The sequence below is a fragment of the Bufo bufo genome, chromosome 2, assembly GCF_905171765.1.
Source record: "Bufo bufo chromosome 2, aBufBuf1.1, whole genome shotgun sequence".
NCBI lineage: Eukaryota > Metazoa > Chordata > Amphibia > Anura > Bufonidae > Bufo > Bufo bufo.
In genome coordinates, this window is record NC_053390.1 from 167424365 (window position 1) to 167447652 (window position 23288).

Consider the following 23288-nt stretch of genomic DNA (forward strand, 5'->3'; position numbering starts at 1 on the left):
CTGAGCCAATACATTCTAATACTGTACGGAGCGCTCGTTAAATACAGTACTGGATGTTTCATACAGCTGATCAGAGGTGGTGCCAGGTGTTGGACCCCCACTGATCATGTACTGATCCTGAGGATAGTTCAATATTAAACACCCGGAAAACCGCTTTAATTGTATAAAGTAGAATGATACCCGCTGTGTGCCCCCTGGCATTCCCTGGCCAGTGTGGCTTACCATCATGGATGACATCCAGCATCTGATGGTGTGGACTCCACTGAACAGGCTGCTACCAGTAAGAAGCGCTCATATAATAATAACCCCCCTATGAATGTTTTGCAGGGCTGACTTGATGACACCGGGTGAGATGCCAGCAGTGGGCGGCACACAGGGTGGCAGCGCTGGGTACACCGCCCTCCACAACTTCCTAGAGCACGTGCGGATCCTCTGAGCTCCTGCGGCGGAGCAGCACTCCTGATGCCCCTCCCCCCCACCTCCGCGCCGCCCCCCGGGGCAGACATGAGAGCAGAGGGCTTCCCGCCGGCCGCACGTCCCAGCACTAGGACACTCTGAGCCGCTGGCCGTCCACACTCCGCTCTTTCATTGTTTGAGCCCGCCCAGGCGCTGACGTCATGCCCTTTGTTTTGGTTCGCCCGGCCAATCGGACGTGTTGTTTTGATTCTACGGGAGCCGAAATGGGCCCTTCCTCCCGAACTGAGGACTTCCCCATCCCTGACAGCACGCATTGCGCTGGGTGCACAGCCTGGCGGTCCTCCTGCAGCTTTAACAGCTCTGACATGGAAACATCGCTGCAGTTCCAGCCCGGTCTCTTCTCAGAGCAGCCGCCTCCTCCTCCCCCTCCTCAGCAGCCGCCGCACAGTCCGGACGAGCAGCTCTTCTTCCAGCAGGACGGCCCGTGCCTTCAGTGCAACAGCTGCTCCTTCCACGGGGATAACCTGCCGCTTCTCCGCACCTCGTCCCCCATCACCGCCGGCGCTTTCCGCAGCAACTCCTCGCCCCTGTCATCCTCTTCCTCCCGGCAAGGCAGCCAGCTGAACGTGAGTGAGCTGACGCCTTCCAGCCATGCCAGTTCCTGCAGACCCCACCAGCACCACCAGTACCAGCAGTGCCACAGCCGGCAGCAGGCGAGCCCCAACAGCCAGCGCCGGGAGAGCAACCCCTTCACGGAAATAGCCATGAGCAGCTGCAGGTACAACGGCGGCGTCATGAGACCGCTCAGCAACCTGAGCGCGTCCCGGAGGAACCTCCACGAGCTGGACTCCGAGTCCCAGCCCCTGCAGCCCGTGGCCAGCGCCGCCCCGGAGATCGTCGTGTCCAAGCCCGAGCACAACTCCAACAACCTGGCGCCGTACAGCGGGCAGGCGGGGGGCAGCCAGAACTCGGGCAGCAAGTCCAGCAAGAAGAAGAACCAGAACATCGGCTACAGGCTCGGGCACCGGAGAGCGCTCTTCGAGAAGCGGAAGCGCCTGAGCGACTACGCGCTCATCTTCGGGATGTTTGGGATCGTGGTCATGGTCATCGAGACTGAGCTGTCCTGGGGAGCCTATGACAAGGTAGGGACCCTCGCCCAGTAGAGGTCCTTCACCGGGATGGCTGCCCTCTCCCTGTAGTTACTTCCCCAACTTCTGGGCACTCCTTCCTTCCCTGTGTGATAACTTCTGACACCTGTTTCTGTTGCAGGGCTCGCTCTACTCATTAGCTCTAAAATGCCTTATCAGCCTTTCCACCATCATCCTGCTCGGTCTCATCATTGTATACCACGCCAGAGAAATCCAGGTAAAGCCATCTTCTAACCCCTCCTTTACCAGCTGGTACTATGTTGCATGTGTTGAACTTGTGACTTGATACATTTTGTTTTGTATCGTACTTTGTTGTATTTCTTGAACACGTGACTTATGTTTTGTGTCATGTTGATACTTCCTTGCATTTTATTCGCTACGTTTTGTCTGGTCATCGCTGATACTTTGTTACATTTATTGACCACGTGACTTCTTCTACTGTCATCGCTGACCTGTTACCTTTTGGTTTATAGTGTTGATACTTTGTGACTTGATACCTTTAGTTTCGTCTTTTCCTATAGAAAGTACATTAGACCTCAGCTTCTGCTGTCTAGTCTGCTAAGGGTGTGCCAGGGCATGTGCCCCCTGCGTTACCTGCCCCAGGGCGTTGTTCACATCCACTCTTCTCCGTTCTCATATGGGTTCCTTTTGCTCATTTGTGACCTTGTTCTCCCATTCAATCTTGAAGTGCAGAGACGTGTGGGATGTGATCACATTGTGCAGCTTATGTCTGCTCCTGGGTTGTCTTGGCTTGTACAAATTGCCGGGCATGATGGAGGATAGTGGGGGTAGTAGGTGACATAAATGTCCTTCATGTGTGCTGCTACTGAAGGGCAGAGTATGTTTGGAGTGGATTGACAATGCAGCAGAGCCAGGATTGTTATTTAACCACTATTTTCATAAGGAATACAAGGGTCTGCCTAATCCCGAACTTCCCAGTGACCCCCTGTAAGCATGGTCCATCAGTCGGTACAATGGGAATTATATTTGGGCAGAATGTCAGGTTTTGGTGTCTTTTGACGCTTTCTTCATTACTTTCTAGCCGACAACCCTTCCTTGGCGCCTGTGTCTCTCATTCTTTTACAGCAATTCGTTTTCAGACAAGTTATGACTCCACCAGACCCTCTCCTGTGTGGGGTATTTAGCAATAGTCATGTGGATTACTAAGCTTGTGGCACCAGAGAGCCCCCCTTATGTCTCAGTACACACTATAGAGTTCAGCACATTTCATGCTCTGCCCATGCACTTTGAGTGCCAGCTGGATCACTACCCTCAGTATCCTGGCTATAGAGACACTGCTTTCATTTTCCATGTCCCAGGACAGCACCAGGGACAGCTCCATTAGTCTAGGCAGACAGCACAGCTTTCAGCACCAGATCAGGTTCCAGCTCCTTTCTGACCTGGACAGCCTCCTATATGCCATCATGTAGGGAGGACACTACTCCTATATAGGGAGAGCCTAGCCTGCATATAATGTGAGTTGTTATAGTTCTCCTATTCTGTGTACAGGAGGATGTCTATTGCACTTACAGTATCCACCTCCCTCTGCTGATTAATAAGCATTACTCAGCATCACCCAGAGCAACCTACCCATCCTGTACTAAATACACTATTATCTTCTCCTCACATCATGATACTACATACTCCATTATTATACATGCACATATTATAAATTACAATTTTTTTTTTTTTCTTGCTGTAGTCCAATATGTTTTATTGATATATATTTTATCACATACAATTACTGTTCTTGTCCTGTGTGGACTGTCCAGCTTTCCCCAGGCCCCAGCTATACACGGTACACCGCTATCACTACTCTTCTGGGGTGTAGACAATATCATTCATGCTTTCATACCCTTGCCCTATGGAAAATGCTGAGCCTCCAGCACCCATGGGAGCTCCCTGCAGATCTTTAGCTACATTCAGTCCCCATGCCCTTATCCTATGTAGATTGTAAGGCTTTCAGTACCAGAAAGAGCTCCTTGCAGGTGTTCCACTACATAAAGGGTTACTACTGCTCTCATGCCATATGAAGTATGTAAAGCCTTCATCCCAGAAAGTGCTCCTTGCACTAATATACAGCATACACAGATATTACTGTCCTCACGCTCCTGGTCCTATGTAGAATATATATTATTACCATGGTGCTCCCTAGACATGTTATATACTACATACAGTGTTATTCCTGTGTTCGGGGTCTTTTAGGTGTAGTCTGGAAATCCTACAGGCCCTTATACCTGGTGCCCTGTAGACTTCCCTGTTCCGTGTTATTGCTGCCCTGGTGCCATGTAATCTGTAAGCTTCCCTGATTACACATATTCCCCAGGAGATATTATATTACATACAGGGTTATCCCCTTGTGTTACATAATCTGTAAAGATTTCAGGACCAGGGAGAGCTTCCTGCAGATATTATACCACATACAATGTTATTACAGCTCTCACCCCATGTTACATAATCTATAAAACTTTCAGGACCAGAAAGAGCCCCCGCACATATCATACTACATATAGCCCTAGTGTTACACAGGACAGTAAAGATTTCATCACCATACAAAGCTTTCTGCAGATATTATACCACATAGAGTTATTGCAGCCCTGATGCACTTTCAGGACCACGGACAGCTCTCTGTACATATGATAGGACACACAGCTCTGGGTCCTTGTCCTACATGCAGTAGACTGTAAAGCTTTCCCGTCACCATACATCCTTATTACAGCTCTCATGTCCTGTCCTAGGTAAAGCTTCCAGCTAATATGCTACATACAATGTTATTACAGCTCTCATGCCTTTGTCAAGCTTTCAGGACCACAGAGAATGCCCTGTACATATTATACTATACTGTACACATCCTTATTATAGCTCTAATGCGCCTGCCCTATGTAAAGCTTCAAGGACCACAGCGAGCCCCCTGCACATATAATACTACATATGTCCTTATTACAGCTCATGCCCCTGTCCTATGTTATCTTCCATGACCACAGTGATCCCCTGTACATATTACACTACATACATCCTTATTACAGCTCATGTCCCTGTCCTATGTTATCTTCCATGACCACAGTGATCCCCTGTACATATTACACTACATACATCCTTATTACAGCTCGTGCCCCTGTCCTATGTTATCTTCCATGACCACAGTGATCCCCTGTACATATTACACTACATACATCCTTATTACAGCTCATGCCCCTGTCCTATCTTATCTTCCATGACCACAGTGATCCCCTGTACATATTACACTACATACATCCTTATTACAGCTCATGCTCCTGTCCTATGTTATCTTCCATGACCACAGTGATCCCCTGTACATATTACACTACATACATCCTTATTACAGCTCATGCCCCTGTCCTATGTTATCTTCCATGACCACAGTGATCCCCTGTACATATTACACTACATACATCCTTATTACAGCTCATGCCCCTGTCCTATGTTATCTTCCATGACCACAGTGATCCCCCTGTACATATTACACTACATACATCCTTATTACAGCTCATGCCCCTGTCCTATGTTATCTTCCATGACTACAGTGATCCCCTGTACATATTACACTACATACATCCTTATTACAGCTCATGCCCCTGTCCTATGTTATCTTCCATGACCACAGTGATCCCCCTGTACATATTACACTACATACATCCTTATTACAGCTTGTGCCCCTGTCCTATGTTATCTTCCATGACCACAGTGATCCCCTGTACATATTACACTACATACATCCTTATTACAGCTCATGTCCCTGTCCTATCTTATCTTCCATGACCACAGTGATCCCCTGTACATATTACACTACATACATCCTTATTACAGCTCATGCCCCTGTCCTATGTTATCTTCCATGACCACAGTGATCCCCCTGTACATATTACACTACATACATCCTTATTACAGCTCATGCCCATGTCCTATGTTATCTTCCATGACCACAGTGATCCCCAGTACATATTACACTACATACACCCTTATTACAGCTCATGCCCCTGTCCTATGTTATCTTCCATGACCACAGTGATCCCCAGTACATATTACACTACATACATCCTTATTACAGCTCATGCCCCTGTCCTATGTTATCTTCCATGACCACAGTGACCCCCCGGTACATATTATACTACATACATCCTTATTACAGCTCATGTCCCTGTCCTATGTTATCTTCCATGACCACAGTGATCCCCTGTACATATTACACTACATACATCCTTATTACAGCTCATGTCCCTGTCCTATCTTATCTTCCATGACCACAGTGATCCCCTGTACATATTACACTACATACATCCTTATTACAGCTCATGTCCCTGTCCTATGTTATCTTCCATGACCACAGTGATCCCCTGTACATATTACACTACATACATCCTTATTACAGCTCATGTCCCTGTCCTATCTTATCTTCCATGACCACAGTGATCCCCTGTACATATTACACTACATACATCCTTATTACAGCTCATGTCCCTGTCCTATGTTATCTTCCATGACCACAGTGATCCCCTGTACATATTACACTACATACATCCTTATTACAGCTCATGTCCCTGTCCTATGTTATCTTCCATGACCACAGTGATCCCCGGTACATATTACACTACATACATCCTTATTACAGCTCATGCCCCTGTCCTATATTATCTTCCATGACCACAGTGACCCCCCTGTACATATTACACTACATACATCCTTATTACAGCTCATGTCCCTGTCCTATGTTATCTTCCATGACCACAGTGATCCCCGGTACATATTACACTACATACATCCTTATTACAGCTCATGTCCCTGTCCTATGTTATCTTCCATGACCACAGTGATCCCCGGTACATATTACACTACATACATCCTTATTACAGCTCATGTCCCTGTCCTATGTTATCTTCCATGACCACAGTGATCCCCTGTACATATTACACTACATACATCCTTATTACAGCTCATGCCCCTGTCCTATATTATCTTCCATGACCACAGTGACCCCCCTGTACATATTACACTACATACATCCTTATTACAGCTCGTGCCCCTGTCCTATGTTATCTTCCATGACCACAGTGACCCCCCTGTACATATTACACTACATACATCCTTATTACAGCTCATGCCCCTGTCCTATGTTATCTTCCATGACCACAGTGATCCCCAGTACATATTACACTACATACATCCTTATTACAGCTCATGCTCCTGTCCTATATTATCTTCCATGACCACAGTGATCCCCAGTACATATTACACTACATACATCCTTATTACAGCTCATGCCCATGTCCTATATTATCTTCCATGACCACAGTGACCCCCCTGTACATATTACACTACATACATCCTTATTACAGCTCATGCCCCTGTCCTATGTTATCTTCCATGACCACAGTGATCCCCTGTACATATTACACTACATACATCCTTATTACAGCTCGTGTCCCTGTCCTATGTTATCTTCCATGACCACAGTGATCCCCTGTACATATTACACTACATACATCCTTATTACAGCTCGTGTCCCTGTCCTATATTATCTTCCATGACCACAGTGACCCCCCGGTACATATTACACTACATACATCCTTATTACAGCTCATGCTCCTGTCCTATATTATCTTCCATGACCACAGTGATCCCCTGTACATATTACACTACATACATCCTTATTACAGCTCGTGCCCCTGTCCTATATTATCTTCCATGACCACAGTGACCCCCCGGTACATATTACACTACATACATCCTTATTACAGCTCGTGTCCCTGTCCTATGTTATCTTCCATGACCACAGTGATCCCCTGTACATATTACACTACATACATCCTTATTACAGCTCATGTCCCTGTCCTATGTTATCTTCCATGACCACAGTGATCCCCTGTACATATTACACTACATACATCCTTATTACAGCTCATGCCCCTGTCCTATATTATCTTCCATGACCACAGTGATCCCCCTGTACATATTACACTACATACATCCTTATTACAGCTCATGCCCCTGTCCTATATTATCTTCCATGACCACAGTGATCCCCTGTACATATTACACTACATACATCCTTATTACAGCTCGTGTCCCTGTCCTATATTATCTTCCATGACCACAGTGACCCCCCGGTACATATTACACTACATACATCCTTATTACAGCTCATGCTCCTGTCCTATATTATCTTCCATGACCACAGTGATCCCCTGTACATATTACACTACATACATCCTTATTACAGCTCGTGCCCCTGTCCTATATTATCTTCCATGACCACAGTGACCCCCCGGTACATATTACACTACATACATCCTTATTACAGCTCGTGCCCCTGTCCTATGTTATCTTCCATGACCACAGTGATCCCCTGTACATATTACACTACATACATCCTTATTACAGCTCATGCCCCTGTCCTATGTTATCTTCCATGACCACAGTGATCCCCTGTACATATTACACTACATACATCCTTATTACAGCTCATGCCCATGTCCTATGTTATCTTCCATGACCACAGTGATCCCCAGTACATATTACACTACATACATCCTTATTACAGCTCATGCCCCTGTCCTATGTTATCTTCCATGACCACAGTGATCCCCTGTACATATTACACTACATACATCCTTATTACAGCTCGTGTCCCTGTCCTATGTTATCTTCCATGACCACAGTGATCCCCTGTACATATTACACTACATACATCCTTATTACAGCTCGTGTCCCTGTCCTATATTATCTTCCATGACCACAGTGACCCCCCGGTACATATTACACTACATACATCCTTATTACAGCTCATGCTCCTGTCCTATATTATCTTCCATGACCACAGTGATCCCCTGTACATATTACACTACATACATCCTTATTACAGCTCGTGCCCCTGTCCTATATTATCTTCCATGACCACAGTGACCCCCCGGTACATATTACACTACATACATCCTTATTACAGCTCGTGTCCCTGTCCTATGTTATCTTCCATGACCACAGTGATCCCCTGTACATATTACACTACATACATCCTTATTACAGCTCATGTCCCTGTCCTATGTTATCTTCCATGACCACAGTGATCCCCTGTACATATTACACTACATACATCCTTATTACAGCTCATGCCCCTGTCCTATATTATCTTCCATGACCACAGTGATCCCCCTGTACATATTACACTACATACATCCTTATTACAGCTCATGCCCCTGTCCTATATTATCTTCCATGACCACAGTGATCCCCTGTACATATTACACTACATACATCCTTATTACAGCTCATGCCCCTGTCCTATGTTATCTTCCATGACCACAGTGATCCCCCTGTACATATTACACTACATACATCCTTATTACAGCTCGTGTCCCTGTCCTATGTTATCTTCCATGACCACAGTGATCCCCCTGTACATATTACACTACATACATCCTTATTACAGCTCATGTCCCTGTCCTATGTTATCTTCCATGACCACAGTGATCCCCTGTACATATTACACTACATACATCCTTATTACAGCTCATGCCCCTGTCCTATGTTATCTTCCATGACCACAGTGATCCCCTGTACATATTACACTACATACATCCTTATTACAGCTCGTGCCCCTGTCCTATATTATCTTCCATGACCACAGTGACCCCCCGGTACATATTACACTACATACATCCTTATTACAGCTCGTGCCCCTGTCCTATGTTATCTTCCATGACCACAGTGATCCCCTGTACATATTACACTACATACATCCTTATTACAGCTCATGCCCCTGTCCTATGTTATCTTCCATGACCACAGTGATCCCCTGTACATATTACACTACATACATCCTTATTACAGCTCATGCCCATGTCCTATGTTATCTTCCATGACCACAGTGATCCCCAGTACATATTACACTACATACATCCTTATTACAGCTCATGCCCCTGTCCTATGTTATCTTCCATGACCACAGTGATCCCCTGTACATATTACACTACATACATCCTTATTACAGCTCGTGTCCCTGTCCTATGTTATCTTCCATGACCACAGTGATCCCCTGTACATATTACACTACATACATCCTTATTACAGCTCGTGTCCCTGTCCTATATTATCTTCCATGACCACAGTGACCCCCCGGTACATATTACACTACATACATCCTTATTACAGCTCATGCTCCTGTCCTATATTATCTTCCATGACCACAGTGATCCCCTGTACATATTACACTACATACATCCTTATTACAGCTCGTGCCCCTGTCCTATATTATCTTCCATGACCACAGTGACCCCCCGGTACATATTACACTACATACATCCTTATTACAGCTCGTGTCCCTGTCCTATGTTATCTTCCATGACCACAGTGATCCCCTGTACATATTACACTACATACATCCTTATTACAGCTCATGTCCCTGTCCTATGTTATCTTCCATGACCACAGTGATCCCCTGTACATATTACACTACATACATCCTTATTACAGCTCATGCCCCTGTCCTATATTATCTTCCATGACCACAGTGATCCCCCTGTACATATTACACTACATACATCCTTATTACAGCTCATGCCCCTGTCCTATATTATCTTCCATGACCACAGTGATCCCCTGTACATATTACACTACATACATCCTTATTACAGCTCATGCCCCTGTCCTATGTTATCTTCCATGACCACAGTGATCCCCCTGTACATATTACACTACATACATCCTTATTACAGCTCGTGTCCCTGTCCTATGTTATCTTCCATGACCACAGTGATCCCCCTGTACATATTACACTACATACATCCTTATTACAGCTCATGCCCCTGTCCTATATTATCTTCCATGACCACAGTGATCCCCGGTACATATTACACTACATACATCCTTATTACAGCTCATGTCCCTGTCCTATGTTATCTTCCATGACCACAGTGATCCCCCTGTACATATTACACTACATACATCCTTATTACAGCTCGTGCCCCTGTCCTATGTTATCTTCCATGACCACAGTGATCCCCCTGTACATATTACACTACATACATCCTTATTACAGCTCATGTCCCTGTCCTATGTTGTGATCCCCCTGCACATACATCCTTATTACAGCTCTCAGGACCATGGAGCTCCCTCCTCACAGCTCAGCCTCCTGCAATGTGTTCAGACGCAGTCACCTATTGCTGGCGGATACTCTCAGAACATGCGCTCGGTAATGGAGCCCTCTGTCAGAGTGCAGCGTCCCACATCTGGAGCAGCTGCTGCTTTCCTGTCTGGCCGGAGACCACTGGCGGATGAGGGGAATCCCTGTGCTTTCCCCGCTAGTGTTACAGACTGCACGCCTCGGATGCCGGTCCCAGGTGCCCCTCACCTACTGACTGAGCTTCTTGCATTATTAATGTCCCCGCAGCTAGAAATAGCCGGCAGCTGCAGATTATTAATCAGGCGCTCTCGGGGTTACCCCTGCACGGAATCACCCGGCTCTTCCAGGCTCGCAGAGCGCATGCGCCGCCGCAGTGCGTGGGAAGGGGAGCACTGGAGGCAGCCGCCACTAATCATCTGTGCAGACAGGACGGAGGAGCGGGGGCCACCGGGGATTCCGCCTCTACTGGGTCCCTGGGAGGGGGATTCCGCGCGGAGAATGTGTCCTGGGGCAACGGATTATCTCTTTACTATGGGGGGATTCCCGTGCACTGTGGATCACACAGATGGGGGTTCGCCAGTATGTGTACTATGTACTTTATGTCCGGGCTTTACAACCCAGTAGTCATAGATGTCTGCAGCAGTGATGGCCGGGGGTACAGTATATATATCTATTACACATCAGGATCTGTCATCTGTCTCCATTATAATAAAGATAACATGATCATTACTTTTTACAGTACACACATGCAGATCTATCTATCTATCTATCTATCTATCTATCTATCTATCTATCTAATCTATTATCTATCTATTATCTATCTCTCTCTATCTTATCTATCTATCTATATATCTAATCTATCATCTATCTCTCTATCTATCTATATCTATCTATCTTATATCTATCTATCTATCTATATCTATCTATCTATCTATCTATCTATCTATCTATCTATCTCTATCTATCTATCATCTATCTATCTATCTATGTATCTATCATCTATCTATCTATCTATCTATCTATCTATCTTATCTATCTATCTATCTATCTATCTATCTATCTATCTATCTATATCTATCTATCTATCTATCTATCTATCATCTATCTCTATCTATCATCTATCTATCTATCTATCTATCTATCTATCATCTATCTATTATCTATCTCTCTCTATCTATCATCTATCTATCTATCTATCTATCTATCATCTATCTATCTATCTATCTATCTATCTATCTATCTATCTATCTATCTATCTCTATCTATCTTCTATCTATCTCTATCTATCTTCTATCTATCTATCTATATCTATCTATCTTATATCTATCTATCTATATCTATCTATCTATCTATCTATCTATCATCTATCTCTATCTATCTATCTCTATCTATCTATCTATCTATCTATTATCTATCTCTCTCTATCTATCATCTATCTATCTATCTATCTATCTATGTATCTATCATCTATCTATCTATCTATCTATCTTCTATCTATCTATCTATATCTATCTATCTATCTATCTATCTATCTATCTATCATCTATCTCTATCTATCATCTATCTATCTATCTATCTATCATCTATCTATTATCTATCTCTCTCTATCTATCATCTATCTATCTATCTATCTATCTATCTATCTATCTATCATCTATCTATCTATCTATCTATCTCTATCTATCTTCTATCTATCTCTATCTATCTATCTTATCTATCTATCTATCATCTATCTCTATCTATCTATCTATCTATCTATCTATATCTATCTATCTTATATCTATCTATCTATCTATATCTATCTATCTATCTATCTATCTATCTATATCTATCTATCTTATATCTATCTATCTATCTATATCTATCTATCTATCTATCTATCTATCTATCTATCATCTATCTCTATCATCTATCTATCTATCTATCTATCTATCTATCTATCTATCTATCTATCTATCTATTATCTATCTCTCTCTATCTATCATCTATCTATCTATCTATCTATCTATCTATCTATCATCTATCTCTCTATCTATCATCTATCTATCTATCTATCTATCTATCTATCTATCTATCTCTATCTATCATCTATCTATCTATATCTATCTATCTTCTATCTATCTATCTATATCTATCTACCTATCCTATCTATCTATCTATCTATCTATCTTATATCTATCTATCTATCTATATCTATCTATCTATCTATCATCTATCTATCATCTATCTCTATCTATCTATCTTATCTATCATCTATCTCTCTCTATCTATCTATCATCTATCTCTCTCTATCTATCATCTATCTATCTATCATCTATCTCTATCTATCTATCTATCTATCTATCTTATCTATCATCTATCTATTATCTATCTATATTATCTATCATCTATCTATTATCTATCTATCTTATCTATCATCTATCTATTATCTATCTATCTATCTATCTATCTATCTATTATCTATCTATCTTATCTCTCTCTATCTATCATCTATCTATCTATCATCTATATCTATCTATCTATCTATCTATCTATCTATCTATCTATCTATCTTATCTATCATCTATCTATTATCTATCTATCTATCTATTATCTATCTATCTATCTATCTATCTATCTATCTATCTATATCTATCTATATCTATCTATATCTATCTATCTATCTATCTATCTTATCTATCTATCTATCTATCTATCTATCTATCTATCTATCTATCTATCTATCATCTATCTCTCTCTATCTTATCTATCTATCTATCTCTCTCTATCTTATCTCTATATCTATCTATCTATCGATCTATCTATCTATCTATCTATCTATCTATCTATCTATCTCTCTATCTATCTATCTCTCTATCTTATCTCTATATCTATCTATCTATCTATCTATCTATCTATCACACATAGAGCAGGGATCCTTCTATTCTCTGTGTCTGTTTCTCACGTGTTCAGCATTTATTTCGGCTGTCTATACTGCTTATAATAATCTACATTCACATGTTTTGCCATTAGTCAAACCGCATTTTCTATTGACTCCTCAGTTGTAAATTCGATGCAGGTTCTTCCAGTATTGAGTATTTGAGTGGTGATTGTTGAGAATACTGTTGGCTTTGTAGCTACATTCTCAAGGTTGTCCAGGGTCAGACTGACCTGCCAGAATACCAGAGGATCCTCCAGTGGCCCCTTATTAAGCAGGACCCCTAAGACCTAGCAGAAGACAATTTGGCTGACCTTGGAACCAATAACCACACAATATCCTATTAAACCTTATTGATTTGAATGTGCAATGATAAAAAATTGCTGAACATACATATGTCCTGTGTATAGAGGGTTGGCCGTCAGAATCATTTCCTCTGGTGGACCCATGGAAATTCAGTCCAACGCTAGGGTTGTCGCACCTTATCCTAGAAATTAAAGGGGTTGTCCGGGTTCAGAGCTGAACCCGGACATACTCATATTTTCACCCAGGCAGCCCCTCTGATGCTAGCATCGGAGCATCTCATGCTCCGATGCGCTCCCTTGCCCTGCGCTAGATCGCGCAGGACAAGGCCTCTTTTGTTTACAACACACTGCTGGGCAGAGGCTTCCGCCCGGTAGTGTGTTCGGTGACGTCGCCGGTTCTGATGGGCGGACTTTAGTGCAGCAGCGCTAAAGCCCACCCATCAGTGCCGGTGACGTCACAGGGCTTTCTGGCAGCCCCATGGAGAGCTCAGTTCGTCCCTGGAACTCTTGAAAATGTCTTTGCCCTGCACGATTTAGCGCAGGGCAAAGGAGAGCATCAGAGCATGAACTGCTCCAATGCTCAAGTCAGGGGGGCTGCCTGGGTGAAAATGGAGGTATGTCCGGGTTTAGCTCCGAACCCGAGCAACCCCTTTAATGTTGAGTGAAGTGAGCTTTGAATGTTACCTCCGAAGTCACTTCGTTCAAAACGTCGGATTAATACTGTACTTAGATCCATCTCCGTACATATTAGAATGTATGGGTTCCGATGAGCCGAAGTTAGTTAAGTCGTGCGTGACTTCATTGAATAACGTCGGTAATTGATTTTTAAAGTGGAAAACCACTTTAAAACTTGAAATTGAACTCTGCTTCAGTTCCGACTAGTACCTCGGAACCAAAGCCGAGTTTGGTTTCAAGTTTTAAAGTGGTTTTCCACTTTAAAAATCAATTAAGTTATTCAATAAAGTTATGCGCAACTTTGTGAATAACTTACTTCGCTCATCGGAGCCCATACATTCTAATATGTACGGAGACGAATCTCCATACAGTATTAATCTGAAGTTTTGAACGAAGCGACTTCTGATGAAGCATCCGAAGCTCACTTCGCTCAACGCTACCAGACATCATGAGCATAGCTTCTAAAACAAAGCCAGGCCCGTTACTGAGTATATGGAAATGCACCCGTTACAGCACTAACGTTTTCAATATATACAATGCTATATAAAACTATAAGATCTCCAGTTTCTTATTTCTGACACTTGTCACACTGTTTCTATTTCCACTGATGACAGTTACAATCCACACAAAGCGATGACCTCTCTTTTTGCCTTATATTCCAGTGATAATATTAAATGTATTCCATCTATAGGCAAGGATTCCTTTATAAATTACAAATGGCCCGGACACTACTACTTAGGATCCCAGCCAAATGATAAGGCACTGGTGTGAATTTAATGCCACCCCAAGTGATAACCTTTATCCAGAACCTTCTGAATTCTCCGCTTGGCTTCCCATTGTCTGACATGATGACGGCTGATGTTGACAGTTTTCACAGCTGTCAGAGCACATTTCTGCAGCAGGGGCAGCGTGAGGTGAAAGTAAAGCTCAGGACAGTACGCCGCGCAGCATAGCCTGTCCCTCTGTGCACAGGAAGAAATGCACTTACTATAGTTTCTAGGGTGCAGACATGAATATTCAAACAAACCAGTAATTGACATTTCTTGATTCATTGTAACAACCTACAGCTGGGAAAGATATGCAGAAATTAACATCTTGTCAGCGTTCCCTGCTTATAAGACTTGGGTGATCTGTCTGAAGGGTGAAGGTGGTTCCTTTCTGTATGAATGCTTATGTGAAAGATACAGCATTTCACGTTACGCCCTATAGTCCTGCAGTCTTCTCCCATAATGCAGCAAAAAGCATCACAGATGATGTAGCTGTCATAACAATCACAGCGTCTCTCTAATATTGATGCTTGGTAAACAACCTCTCCATTCCTCCATCTAATGTATGGGACTCGGAGAATGACTTGCAATGTTCCAAGCTGCACTGTAATAGGTATCACTCCTCCTTCAGTCTGCAGTCTCTCTGGGATTAGTACAGAGCAAGATGTGTTCCCATTACAATAAAAGAGTGCATATGGGAGAAGCCTAAGAATAGCATTAAAAACTACAATTACAACCTGAATACTATTTCATTGATAGTTCTCATTATACATCACATAACCTGCTGAAATACGGTGAGTAATAGCGATATTATTGCAGTCGTTAGAATCTGGCGGTAAGTTATGTTGTTATGGCTTCTTTTAGGACGATCCAGTACATAAGACACCAATGCAGCTTTTTATATAAAGCCATGGGTGTCCAAGAAAGACAGAGGAAGGCTTTATGGCTTATAAATATCCCTATAACTCTCAAGCTTACTTGTTTTCTAAGGCTTTATGGGTAATTGTGATGCCAGCCGCCCGCGCCCCCAGGCATCATCTCACTCTCGGCGTGCTTAGCCACCGGACTAATCGCCCTCCCGCAGCTCTGTGTTGCTGGTGGTCTGTCAGGACAGAGCAGGGCGACGCTGCTGGGATATATGTTCTACACTGTATGCCTCCTTTGGCTATCTCTGCCTCCTGTGCTGCCCCCTTAGGGTGCTTACATTCTCCATGCTTCTTTAAGGGCAAGCACGCCGCTTGATCTGTCTCCAGTTAATGGCTGCTTTTTTCTGGATTATTTAGGGTGCCCTATGGGGAAGGTGTTTGTGTCTTCTGAACTCCTCTGTCTGACCTCTGCCCCTGTTACACCTGTCCTGACCTCTGCCTGTTCATCCTATCGACCCTGTGGTGCCTTCTCTAACCTATTATTGAATGAACTCTTGCCTGCCTTGACCTTGGCTTGTCCACTGACTACACGCTTGTCTGGGCTATGTAGCTCAGGGATCAGCAACCTCCGGCACTCCAGCTGTTCAGAAACTACAACACTCAGAATGCTTCACTGACTTCTGTGGGAGTTAGAAGAAGAGCTGAGCATGTTTGCATACTGGGAGTTGTAGTTTGACAGCGGCTGGAGTGCTGATCCCTGATCTCGCTGGATCTTCATAACAAACTGCTAGCAATTCATTTATAACTTCTAACAGGAATAATAAAGGAATGGCACAATATAGAGTCATAAGAATAGATGCATCCTCCTCGTAATAACAATTCTGAAGCAAGTAGTTACTAAAACGGACATGTCAGGGGAGGTGACAGGTCCTCTTTAGAATCGATTTCTAAGTTGCGGTCTAGCCCTAAGATAGATCATCAATATTAGATTAGTGGAATAAGCCGTTTCAAGTGCTCCTGCAAGTATTGCGCAAGGTTGCCAACCAGAATTTTTCTTTTTTTGACACCTTGTCCCAAAATCTCAGCCAGCCAACATGTTTTGTGGAGAAATTGAAAAAAAACCCTAATGAATGACAAAGATAATCCATGTCTGTATACTGATAACACCTCATTACCTGCATTTACTGTGAGCTGTAAAATGATGATAATTACCACCAAAATAATCTAGTCAATTAACACCAACCTCAAAAAAAATCACAGACACATAAATTTTTTCACTGGCACAGCAAAAAAGTCACCTATTTTTACTGACTGTCCAGAAATTTCTGGACGGTTGGCAACCCTGGTACTGCGCCTTCCTTATTGTCTACACTGCTCTGTATTTGTGGTACCGGCTGTGTCTGGAATCGCAACTCAATACCCTTCATTGAATGAATGAAGCCGTAATACCAGGCACAAGCACTACTGAAGGTAGAAAGCAGTATCTGGTAAAGGGCTCATTCAGACGGCCGTATACTGTCGGCAAAAATGCGGATCGTTTTTTTTCTAGACAGTTGAGCATGTTTGCAAAAAAACGGATAGCATTCTGTATTTTTGCGGACCCATAGACTTCAATGGGGCCACATCCTGATTTTTACTGAGTATAGGACATGTTTCATTTGTTTTTGCGGAATTGTGGAATGGAAGAAAAGGGCACCATATAAGTGAATGGGTCAGCATCTAATCTGCAAAAAACAGATCCGCATTTTTGAGGACAGCATATGGCCGTCTGAATCAGCCCAAAGAGTGACACATTTACACAGAGGTGCTGAGAGTTGGACCCCCGCTGATCAAATATTCTAAGGGTACACCATTAATTTTAAAGAAGCAGAAAATCAATTTACCCCCTTCCTGACCAGGCCTAATTTTGCAAATCTGACATGTGGTAATAACTTTGGATCGCTTTTATTTATCCAAGTCATTCTGAGATTGTTTTCTCGTGACAGATTGTACTTCATGTTAATGGTAAATTTGAGTCAATATGTTTTACCTTTTAATTATAAAAAAATCCAAAAGTTACCGAAAATTTAAAAAAATTCACTGTTTTCTAAATTTGAATCTCTCTGCTTTTAAGACAGTAGTGATGCCTCATAAAATATTCATTAATTAACATTCCCCATATGTCTACTTTATGTTGGCATCATTTTAGTAATGTAATAAAAAAAATTTAGGACGTTAGAAGGTTCAGAATTTTAGAAGCAATTTTTGAAATTTTTAAGAAAATTTCCAGTCAACTTCTTTAAGGACCAGTTTAGTTCTGAAGTCACTTTGTGAGGCTTACATAATAGTACCAACCCATAAATGACCCCATTTTAGAAATGACACCCCTCAAGCTATTTTAAACTGGTTTTAGAAATGTTGTTAACCCTTTAGGTATTCAATAGGAATTAAAGCAAAATAAAGGTGAAATTTCTAAATTTCACTTTTTTTTGCAGATTTTCCATTTTAATCTTTAATATTAATTTTTTCCTGGAACACATCAAGGGTTAACAACAAAACAAGCCTCAATATTTATTACCTTGATTCTGCAGTTTGCAGAAATACCCCATGTGTGGTCATATACTACTGTTTGGGCACACGACAGGGCACAGAAGGCAAGGAGTGCCATATGGTTTTTGGAGGGCAGATTTAGCTGGAATGGTCTTTGGGCACCATGTTACATTTAAAGAGACCCTGAGGTATCCCCACAGTGAAACCCCCCAAAAAGGGACCACATTTTGTAAACTACACCACCCAAGGAATTTTTAAGGGTGTAGTGAGTACTTCACTCAATGGGTGTTTCACAGAATTTTTAATACTTGGGTGTGAAAATGAAAAAAAAATTTTTTTTTTTACAAGAAATGGGTGCTTTAGGCCCAAACTTTCTTTTTCACAAAAGATAACAGTAGAATATCCCCCCACTATATGCTACCCACTTTATCCTAAATACAGTAACACCCCAATTGTGGTCATAAAATGTTATTTAGGGATACACCACGGCTCAGAAGGGAAGGAGCGACATCTGGATTTTCTAACATGGAATTTTCTGTCATGGTTTTTAAGAGCTATAACTTTTTTTTATTGTTTTGTTGAATGTGCTACATGAGGGCTTAGGCTACTTTCACACTAGCGTTTTTGCTGTACCCTGCCGGATCCAGCAAAAACGCTAGTGTGAAAGTAGCCTAAGCCCTCATGTAGCACATTCAACAAAACAATAAAAAAAGTTATAGCTCTTAAAAACCATGACAGAAAATTCCATTACTGATAATACAACCATCTGCATCCGTTATGAACGGATCCGGTTGTATCATCTTTACCATTGCCAAGACGGATCCGTCATGAACTCCATTGAAAGTCAACGGGGGACGGATCCATTTTCTATTGTTTCAGATTGTGTCAGAGTAAACTGATCTGTCCCCATTGACTTGCATTGTGGATAATGACGGATACGTCTTGCTCCCCATCTCAGGACGGAAAGCAAACCACAGCCTTCTCTCTGTGGTGTAGCCTGCTGTCACTGGCAGCGTGCCCCCCTTTTGGCAGCTGCACGATTAGCGTGCAGGTGCCATCTCTGAAACGACATTCAGAAACGTCCAATCAGAGGTAAACCCGACCACCCAGGACGTTTATAGTCAATGAGTGGTCGGGAATTGGTAAATCTTTTGAAGGCGGATTGGAACAAAATGACAAGATTTTACTTACAGAAAGCTACATCCGATTATACATTAAACATGCATACAACTATTCTAAGGAAAAAAGTGTAATTTTGCCCACGGCAGAATATAAGTCAATTTTTTCAGAATGTGTTTGAAAATGCTAATACAAGGTTAGGCTACTTTCACACCTGCGTTCGGGTGTCCGCTCGTGTGCTCCGTTTGAAGGGGCTGACGAGCGGCCCCGAACGCATCCGCACGGCCCTAATGCATTCTCAGTGGAGGCGGATCCACTGAGAATGCATCCGCCTGCCAGCGCTCAGCCTCCGCTCCGCTCAGTGAGCGGACACCTGAACGCTGCTTGCAGCGTTCGGGTGTCCGCCTGGCCGTGCGGAGGCGAGCGGATCCGTCCAGACTTACAATGTAAGTCAATGAGGACGGATCCGCTTGAAGATGACACCATATGGCTTAATCTTCAAGCGGATCCGTTCCCCATTGACTTTCAATGTAAAGTCTGAACGGATCCGCTCAGGCTACTTTCTGACTTAGAAATTTTTCTAAGTTATAATGCAGACGGATCCGTTCTGAACGGATGCAAACGTCTGCATTATAGGAGCGGATCCGTCTGATAAAACATCAGACGGATCCGCTCCGAACGCTAGTGTGAAAGTAGCCTTAGTCGACACCTCTTATTAAGGTGAAAAGAAAATTATTTTACTGGTATGTAAACTGTAAGTCAAATGAGTTTCTAGGCACACGTTTTTCAAATTGTGTGAGCCCACCTTCCCCAGTAAGGCAGCCCCCTTTAGCTGGGTCCTTATACTGTGAGGGTCCTTACAAAATGAGCCAATCTGATTGGTTTCTATGAAAACATGGCAATGAAGTGCAGCTAAGGCTACTTTCACACCAGCGTTTTTGCCGGATCCGTCATGGATCAGCAAAAACGCTTCCAAAAACGCTTCCATCATGATAATACATCCGGATCCGGTTGTATTATCTCTGAAAAGCAAAGACGGATCCATCATGAACACCATTGAAAGTCAATGGGGGACGGATCAGTTTTCTATTGTGTCCGAGAAAACAGATCCGCCCCCATTGTGTGTCAGGACGGATCCGTCTTGCTCCACACCACATCGCGGACAGAAAAGCACTGCTTGACGAATCTCAATAGTGAAAAGGGAAAGTAGCCTAAATTTCATAGAGACTTATGTACAGTTTAGTATACGATTTACTGCTGTATGTCATTTTGTGATGTCATCTGCTACCCAAGGGCAGTCACTGTCTACCCCCAGTCTCTAACTGACACAATAGTAGTGGCTCCTGATAGGAAACTGGTGCTTTATAGACTTGTGGCTTTGCTTTATAGGCTTCTAATATTATTTAATATGTGATTAACAATTCAAATGTAAAGGAATTCTGCTCTCCCTGGTTTTAAAATGAGTAATGGTATATTTATAGTGATGGATTATCCTGTTTCCTCTGCGGTCAGTTGCCATGGTAGATGTCAGCCCCATCACTGAATAACATCTCTATTTTCCAGCTATTATTTAACCACCTTGAACATTCGGCATATTTCAGGTTTTGCCTGGATGTATCTGTGAACCGCTTTTAATTGCAGCCGCTGTTTTCTACAATGCCAGTATTTCTTCAGCCCCCGACGTTTGCCTCTCTCACACACAGTAGAACTCATCAAATCAATCAACAACCCTGGCACACTCACCAGGCCAAAAAAATAAAAAATAATCCTGAAACAAGCTTCCAGAGTTACAGAACGACACTGAAAGAAAACCCACTCCACTCTTACAAGCCAGCAGTTCTCAACTTGCACTTGCCTTTTCTAAAATGGACTACCGTACTTTACTACTCTTATATCATCTCTTTCCTGCAGCCCAAGCAATTGTTTAATGCTTTTAAAGGGGTTGTCTCATCATAGACAATGGGGGCATATCGCTATTGTCTTATAGGTGCGGGTCCCACCTCTGGGACCCACACCTATATCGAGAACGGAGCCCCGCAAGGTAGTGGTTGGAGGACTCCGGTTCCGCATGTGCGGCCCCCGCTCCCATTCATTCCTATGTAGGGGACGGAAATAGCCGAGCCAGTGCTCAGCTGTTTTCGCCGGCACCATAGAAAATGAATGAAGGGCGGCTGCGCATGCGCAGTGTGCCCTCCTTCACTTGCGGGGCTCCGTTCTCCATATAGGTGTGGGTCTCAGCGATGGGACCCACACCTATAAGACAATGGGGGCATATCCTAGTGATATGCACCCATTGTCCATGATGAGACAACCCCTTTAACGCAACCTACTTCATCCCCCTGCCCCCCTCCCACACCCCTCATCTCAACAGAAGCCTTTGCCTCACATTAAAAAAATAATAATAATTGACACTATCTGAGAAAGCTTCAAACAACAATCCCCAAAACTCCTTTACACAACTACTCAAAGTTCTTCCCACGTAACCTACTTTACCACTATCACTGAGGTTCCCATCCCATCTCATCCCTAACTTTACAAACATGCTTATCCCAACTTTTACCCACCTCTTCAACCTATCACTAATCAGTAGTGTCTTCCCTTCTTTTAAACATGCCACCATCACACCCATACTTAAGAAACCTTCCGTGGACCTATCCTCTCTATCCAGCTGTCACCCCATATCACAGCTCCCTACATCAAAACTATTAGAACTGTCCATCTCGAACTGTCCGCACACCCTCTGATCCCACTCACTTTTTGATCATCTACTATCCAGCTTCTGACCCCATCACTCCACCGAAAACAACTAGTGATGAGCAAATTTCTCAAAATTCCTTTTGGTCCAATTTGGCATTTTTTATTTTTTTTTAAGTTTAATTCGGGTATGAATCAATTCTACACAAACAGTATTGGACTGGGGTGCCAAGGGCCCACCAGTAGAAGTGACTCTAGGGGTCCACCCTATAGTTTTATACAAATATTGACACTTAACAGGGTTTTCTGATTTGCATCAACATTCTTTAAAATAATCCTTTATATAGGAAGCTGTAGTGTAATAGCGCACATGACCGCTGCAGCTAATCACTTGGCTTGGTGCTGTACTGAGTCCAGAGATTAGTTACAGCAGTCAGGTGCGGTACACAGGCATTTTACCGCGGCAGCCAAAAGATTATGTCCCAGCTGCAGCCTGACGGAGAGAACAGAGTATTGGTGCTGGATGAAATAGTGATCAGGATGGTGAGTTTTTTTAAAAATTTCTTTTCATTTTTATTTTAACAGTATCCCTTTGGTGGGCCTCAAAAATTTGAACTGAGGCACCCCCTTCAAGCTCAGTACTTAGATACCATAACAATACCAAGCTCAGTACTTAGATAAGGTAACAGAACCAAGCTCTGAAGTGCCGCTAAAA

At 43.0% G+C, this 23288-nt stretch overlaps 1 protein-coding gene across 1 annotated transcript in view; it reads left to right on the plus strand.

Moving 5' to 3' along the window:
• The first annotated feature begins 617 nt into the window (after positions 1 to 617).
• Positions 618 to 23288, plus strand: part of KCNN2 (potassium calcium-activated channel subfamily N member 2) — a 281298-nt gene continuing 258627 nt past the window's right edge. The window contains exons 1-2 of the mRNA XM_040421640.1: positions 618 to 1559; positions 1687 to 1782. Of these exons, the coding sequence (XP_040277574.1) occupies positions 618 to 1559; positions 1687 to 1782 (1038 nt within the window). The remainder of the gene's footprint in view (positions 1560 to 1686; positions 1783 to 23288) is intronic.